At 62.2% G+C, this 6,677-nt stretch overlaps 2 protein-coding genes across 2 annotated transcripts in view; one reads left to right on the top strand and one right to left on the bottom strand.

Annotated features, from left to right (window-relative positions):
- The window catches only part of LOC103615248 (protein farnesyltransferase subunit beta), a 16,541-nt gene extending 15,050 nt beyond the window's left edge, over positions 1 to 1,491 (bottom strand). Inside the window, exon 1 of the mRNA XM_017733746.1 lies at positions 1,399 to 1,491. Coding sequence (XP_017589235.1) covers positions 1,399 to 1,491 — 93 coding nt within the window. The remainder of the gene's footprint in view (positions 1 to 1,398) is intronic.
- Positions 1,492 to 3,004: 1,513 nt separating this feature from the next.
- The window catches only part of LOC103615247 (spectrin beta chain, non-erythrocytic 1), a gene marked incomplete at its 3' end in the record, with an annotated part of 15,397 nt that continues 11,724 nt past the window's right edge, over positions 3,005 to 6,677 (top strand). Inside the window, exons 1-13 of the mRNA XM_017733745.1 lie at positions 3,005 to 3,388; positions 3,463 to 3,614; positions 3,791 to 3,964; positions 4,074 to 4,165; positions 4,248 to 4,328; positions 4,421 to 4,536; positions 4,731 to 4,843; positions 4,923 to 5,110; positions 5,192 to 5,309; positions 5,661 to 5,819; positions 5,903 to 6,205; positions 6,353 to 6,503; positions 6,595 to 6,672. Coding sequence (XP_017589234.1) covers positions 3,241 to 3,388; positions 3,463 to 3,614; positions 3,791 to 3,964; positions 4,074 to 4,165; positions 4,248 to 4,328; positions 4,421 to 4,536; positions 4,731 to 4,843; positions 4,923 to 5,110; positions 5,192 to 5,309; positions 5,661 to 5,819; positions 5,903 to 6,205; positions 6,353 to 6,503; positions 6,595 to 6,672 — 1,873 coding nt within the window. The remainder of the gene's footprint in view (positions 3,389 to 3,462; positions 3,615 to 3,790; positions 3,965 to 4,073; positions 4,166 to 4,247; positions 4,329 to 4,420; positions 4,537 to 4,730; positions 4,844 to 4,922; positions 5,111 to 5,191; positions 5,310 to 5,660; positions 5,820 to 5,902; positions 6,206 to 6,352; positions 6,504 to 6,594; positions 6,673 to 6,677) is intronic.

Raw genomic sequence — 6,677 nt, 5'->3', positions numbered from 1 at the left:
ATCGGGGGGGGCCGGTGGGCACGGAGGAAAGTTTGCTGGGGGGTGGTGAAGAGCCCTCCGGGGAGCCTGAACCCCCTTTTCGGGAGATCTGCTGTTACCCCGTGTCCCTCGGGGCTGCTCTCGGGAAGGACGGGGCGAGCGAGTGGCGATGACTTTCTAGGGACACCCTGGGGACAGCCCGGGGACAGTGTGGGGACACCCTGGGAACACTTTTCCTGGGGTGCCAACCCCTGGAGGGCTCCCCACTCCAGTCCTTGGTGCTCCCAGCACCGTTGGGACGCGATGGAAAAGCCGAGTCCTGAGGGTCTTGGTGGGACACATCACCCAACCGACTTTGTCCCCCACTTTTTAGCAACTGGGCAAACTGGAGTTACTGGAAAGGGTTTTTAGGGGGCCGTGCCCTTGGCCCCCCTTGTCCCGGTGCCAGGAGGATGCTCACGGGTGGGTGTTGGGCTGGGGGAATTCTTACCTTCACCTCAATAACCTAGGAGTCCCCCAGGCCTGATTTCCCAGCTTTTCCCTTTATAAATCTCCAGCTCCCAAGCCAGGGGATTGGGGTGCACTGGAAGACGGTGGCAAGCACAGGAGACTCAGAAAATCCTGCTTGGTGCCAGCATGGCCCCCCACAGAGTATTTTATAGCTATCGTATGGTTTGGGGGCACTGGCTGGTGATTTTGGGGTACAGGGGGGGCAGCTCCTAAGAAGGGAGCGGGGCTCGGCTGGCACCGTGCTTGGGGGAGGCCTATTTATAGCCAAAAATGTCTGTAGAGTGTCAGCACGTGTGCGTGTCACCGGCTTGGGTGACATGGGACAGTCCTGGCATGGCCGGCATGTGGCCCTGGGGAAACCCAAATTCTCCTGGCGGGTGGGAGTGTGGCCGGGGAGCCCTGGCCGGAGCGGGGCATGGCAGCCAGAGGAGCCGTGCCGTGCCTTTCCATGCCCAACCGCCCCGTGCTGTGCCGCGCGGCCATCCCGAGAGGGACCATCTGCTCCCGGCCCTGGCCCTGCGCCTGGCAGGCAGGAGACTGTTGGGGGGCTGGGGGGATGCCCCCCGGCTCCTGCCCCTTCCCAACCGGAGCATGGCTGCTTGTGGACATGGGGGAGATGCCAAATCCAAGTGTTTTGGTGAAGTGGAGCAATAGGGACATGCCAGGCTCTGGGTGGTGGTGATGGGGCAGAATTTTGGGGTGTTTTGGGGGATTCTTAGGAGTTTCTGTGCACTGGAAATGGGCTTTCCGGCAGCATGCTGTGGCTGTGAGGGATGAGCCAGGGAATGGATTTGAGGGTGCCATGGGCGCCAGGTGCCAACCATTGCCCTGGCTGCCCTTGGGGTGTGGGGGGACGTCCCCCATGCCCAGCGGGGGGACTGTGGTGGTGGCACGGTGCCAGCCCCTCACCGGGAAGTGCTGATTCACTGTGCCGAGCCGCTGGCCGGGGAAGGCGACCCTGCCCGGGCCACGGCCGCAGGATGCTGGCGGCGAGGCCGGCATGCTGGCATTCCCAGCTTTCCGCACGCTGAGCGGGAGGAATGACAATTCCCGGGTGGCGGGTGCTGGTGGCGGCGTGGCTGTGCCCGGGCGGGATGCTCAGAAGGCGCTGGTGTGGTGGAGGGAGATTTAAAGGGTGGGTGAGCGCCCGTGCTCAGCATGCTCCCATGGGCCTGCTGTGGCTCCCTTCGGCGTCATCCCCTCCCCCTCCTCCTCCTCCTGGTCTTTCTCCTCCTTGGATGCTCGAGGCCATGGCCCCACTGCTGTGTTGACAGGGACAGTCAGAACTGAGGTGTCCTGCAGAGACCTGACACAACTTAGCACACCCATCCTGCTGGCAGTCCCTGAAGCTTTGGGGGCAAAAATCCCCAAATTTGGTCTCCCACAGGGCTTTCCTGCCAGGGTGAGCTGGGTGCTCTGGCAGAGGCACAGAGTCATGGCATGAGAGGCTGCAGGCCTGCTCCCAGCACCCTCCTGCCTGCTCCGGTACACACCTGCATGGCCCTACACCCACTTGTGTGCCTGCTGCACGTGTCCCATGCACACTCTGGTGTGTTCTTGCATGTCCTTGGTCATATGTGCACACTCTGGCATGTTCCTGCATGTCCTTGCTCAGGCATACACACTCTGGCACACTTCTACTTGTCCTTGTTCACCTGGGCACTCTCTGGCATGTCCCTGTGTGTCGTTGCTCAGAGATGCACACTCTGGCACACTTCTGTAGGTCCTCGTTCAAATGTGGGCGCTGTAACAAGTCCCCACATGTCCTGGCTCACAGGTACACACTCTGCCACCCTTCTGCATGCCCTTCCTCACACTTGCACACTCTGGCGTGCTCCCTCATGTCCTTGCTGCACTGTCCACACTCCTGCACGCTCCTCCACATCCTTGCATGCTCCCGGTGCTGGCAGGTCCAAGCCAAGAAGGCCTTGCCTGTGCCGCCCCGATTAGGGTGTGGAGTAGGGGTGTGGCACAGCCTGGGCCGCCCTGATAACCCTGCCAAGGGGGACCTGGGGGGATGCCCAGGGAGTCTGAGGGGGGCCTGGGGGCCCATGGGCTGTCACAGTTCATGGGGACAGCAGGGATTCGGGGCACACAGGGTTTCCCCTGGCACCCACAGCTGAGGGCTCTGTGCAACTCCAGGTTGCAGTAGGGGTCCTGGACATGCTGCTGGCTGTGGGGAGCCCCAACTCATCTCCTCGCACCCCTCAGGGGCCCCAGCAGCTACCGACAGCTGCTCGGAGGCATTTTTAGATACCAGCCATGTCCTATCTGTGTCTCAAATATCCCCGGGGGTGGGTGGCCCCCCCCTGCCAGCAGCTGTCACCCACTTTCTGCCACCGGTGCTGGTGAAGCCCCTGAGTGGCACAGGGGTCGGGTTGGGGGTGAGCAGCAGCTCCTTACCTGGGGGCATCCAAGGACTGGGGGGAAACCCCTGAGGACTTGGGCTGAGGTTTCAGCTGGGCAGAGGGACCTGGGTGGGGACACAGCAATGTAAATAGCCACTGGCACAGCTCGGCACGGCTCAGCATGGGGGTCCTGGAGCGGGCAGCTGCCAGGTGCCCCCCCAACACCTGGGTGGGGCGAGGCTAAATCCCTCTGAGCAGCTTATCCCACAGCTCTGAGCCGCAAATCCCCACGTGCCGCAGGGCTGGCGAGCCACTGTGGCCGCACCAATGCTCACTGTCCCGCTGTCCCCCAGGGGTCCCTCGCCGGTAGCCGACGGCCACTGGGCCGGGGCACACCGGGACCATGACCTCGGCCAACGACTACGAGCAGCTGGAGCTGCAGCAGCAGTACAGCCGCATCAATGTCCGCTGGGATGCGTCCGACGATGAGCTGGACAACGACAACAGCTCCGCACGGCTCTTTGAGCGCTCCCGCATCAAAGCCCTGGCAGGTGGGTGGCAGGTCCCCTCGGTCCCACCTGGGTTGTCCCCGCTGTCAGTGACCCTGTTCCTACTGTCCCTGCAGACGAGCGGGAGGCCGTGCAGAAGAAAACCTTCACCAAGTGGGTGAACTCGCACCTGGCTCGTGTCACCTGCCGCATCTCAGACCTCTACATGGACCTCCGGGACGGGCGGGTGCTCATCAAGCTGCTGGAAGTGCTGTCAGGAGAGCTTTTGGTAGGAATCCCATCCAGCTGGAGACCCTGGGACCTGTGGCCTGCCACACCACACCACACCATCTCTCTTGGTGTTGGCCAAGGGTTGTGGTGGCAGCATGGGCATGGGGGTGTCCCTGGGCAGGGCTTGGGGTACCTGGTGTGGAGGGGAGGGTGCTGAGTGCTGTCATGCCCCAGCCCAAGCCTACCAAGGGCCGGATGCGGATCCACTGCCTGGAGAACGTGGACAAGGCGCTGCAGTTCCTGAAGGAGCAGCGGGTGCACCTGGAGAACATGGGCTCCCACGATATTGTGGATGGCAACCACCGTCTTGTCCTTGGCCTCATCTGGACCATCATCCTCCGCTTCCAGGTGAGGACAGGTGGTTTGGGGCATCCCTCCACTCCACACCTCATTCCCAAGTGGGAGCCATCCTCCATGGAACTGCTTTTCCAATCCTAGAATGTCCTTTTGCCCCCAGATCCAGGACATCATCGTGGAGACACAGGAGGGCCGGGAGACACGCTCTGCCAGGGATGCACTGCTGCTTTGGTGCCAGATGAAGACAGCAGGGTAGGTGGTGGGACCCCCATGCCACCACATCAGGGTCCAGGAGTATCCAGAGGGTGACAGTGACACCCTGTCCCCATCACAGGTACCCCCATGTGAATGTCACCAACTTCACCTCGAGCTGGAAGGATGGGCTGGCCTTCAATGCCCTAATCCACAAGCACAGGTAGGTGGCACGGCAGCAGGCCCCAGGGTGTCAGTGGCACTGAGAGATGTCCCACAGGTGTGTCACCCCTGTCCCATGCCCTCTGTCCCTAGGCCTGAGCTGGTTGACTTCCAAAACCTGACCAAATCCAATGCCCGGCACAACCTAGAGCATGCGTTCAGTGTGGCAGAGCGGCACCTGGGCATCACCCCTCTCCTCGACCCCGAAGGTGAGACAGTTGCTGCCAATCCTCCTGCCTCAGTTTCCCCTGGGACATTCCCGGGCTCCATGGAGCACAGAGAGGTTCCCAATACATGGAAGGAGGGCATGGGTGGTCACAGGAGGGACCTCATGAGGCCATGGTGGCCTGTGGGGTGGGTTGAGGTTGGGTCAGGAGTGACACCTCTCGCTCACACTGGGCAGATGTGTTCACGGAGAACCCTGATGAGAAGTCCATCATCACCTACGTGGTGGCCTTCTACCACTACTTCTCCAAGATGAAGGTGCTGGAGGTGGAGGGAAGGCGCCTGGGCAAGGTAGGGAATGGTGTTGAGGCGGTCAGGGGTGTTCTCTTGGGGTGCCAGCCTCTTACGCTCACCCCTGGTCCTGCTGCAGGTCATCGAGCACGCCAAGGAGACAGAGCGGATGATCGAGGGCTATGGGGGGCTGGCATCTGACCTGCTCACCTGGATTGAGCAGACCATTGCCTCCCTCAACAGCCGCAGCTTCGCCAACTCGCTGGCTGGGGTACAGCACCAGCTGCAAGCCTTCAGCACGTACCGCACCGTGGAGAAGCCCCCCAAGTAAGAGCCCCTTGCTCCCCGTGCCTGCCTGGTGGTGTGGGGCACCCAAGGGTGCCCAACGCTGAGCTCTCTCTGGGGCAGGTTTCAGGAGAAGGGCAACCTGGAGGTGCTGCTCTTCACCATCCAGTCACGGATGAGGGCCAACAACCAGCGTGTCTACACCCCACATGAGGGCCGCCTGGTCTCCGACATCAACCGGGTACGGGCTCCATCTGCTGCAGTAGCTGGGGGCTGTCTCCTGCAGTGAAGTCAGGTCCATCTCCTGGGGGAAATTTAATTCCTCTCCTGAGGCAGACTGGGTCCATCCGAGAACAGTTCAGGTCCTTGGGCAGGCTGGGATGGGTCCTGGGCCAGGCTGAGTCCATCTCCTGAGGCAGTTCAGGTCCATTCCAGGACACACTGAATCCATCCTGGGCAGGACTGATCCATCCCATAGCAGGTTGTCTTCCACCACTTGGGGGTCCTGGTGGGGTTCGCCCGCAGAACAAGACATGAGTGGTGGGGGAACGTGGGATACAGGTGCCACCTGTCCACTGCCGCCTTCCCCCAGGCCTGGGAGCAGCTGGAGAAAGCGGAACATGAGCGGGAGCTGGCGCTGCGCAACGAGCTGATCCGTCAGGAGAAGCTGGAGCAGCTGGCGCGGCGCTTCGACCGCAAAGCAGCCATGCGGGAGGCCTGGCTGAGCGAGAACCAGCGCTTGGTGGCCCAGGTGAGGACGGGGACCCCCACCCTGGGGACCCCCACCCTGGGGAGCTCCACCAGAGCCTCACTTCGGGCTCTGTGCCGGGGCAGGACAACTTTGGGCAGGACTTGGCAGCGGTGGAGGCAGCCAAGAAGAAGCACGAGGCCATTGAGACGGACACAGCTGCCTACAGGGAGCGAGTGCAGGCCATCGAGGCGGTGGCCAAGGAGCTGGAGCTGGAGGGCTACCACGACATCCAGCGCATCAACGGGCGCAAGGACAACATCCTGCGGCTCTGGGAGCACCTCCTGGAGCTGCTGGCTGCCCCCCGCCAGCGCCTGGAGATGAACCTCACCCTGCAGCACCTCTTCCAGGAGATGCTCCATTGCATTGACTGGATGGATGAGGTCAAGGTGAGCTGTGGGCATTGGGTATCACACGGGTGAAGTGTCTTTGTCCCAACAGGTGTTGGTGGGAGTTCCCTGAGGAGGGAGATAGATGTTGGGGTGCTGGTGCTGAGTTTTGGGTGTCAGTGGGTAATGGCTGAGGGTCTCCTGCAGGTGAAGCTGGCATCTCCCGAATCTGGGAAGCACCTTCTGGAAGCAGAGGAGCTGCTGCAGACCCACCGTCTGCTGGAGGCTGACATGGCTGTACAGGCAGAGAAGACCCGGGCCATCAGCGCTGCTGCCCTCCGCTTTGCCGACGCTGAGGGTAGGTGTGCCGGGACACCCCAGCATCCCTGGTGTGGCAAAGGGAAAGCAGGACACTGGACTGACGACCACTCACCCTGCTCCCTGCCCAGGCTATCGTCCCTGCGACCCCAAAGTCATCCGGGACCGCGTGAGCCATCTGGAGATGTGCCGGCGGGAGCTGCAGGTACTGGCG

Source organism: Corvus brachyrhynchos, unplaced genomic scaffold (genome assembly GCF_000691975.1).
Source record: "Corvus brachyrhynchos isolate BGI_N302 unplaced genomic scaffold, ASM69197v1 scaffold165, whole genome shotgun sequence".
NCBI lineage: Eukaryota > Metazoa > Chordata > Aves > Passeriformes > Corvidae > Corvus > Corvus brachyrhynchos.
The sequence above is the reverse complement of the archived record's forward strand: the minus strand, read 5'-3'. Positions and strand labels throughout refer to the sequence as shown.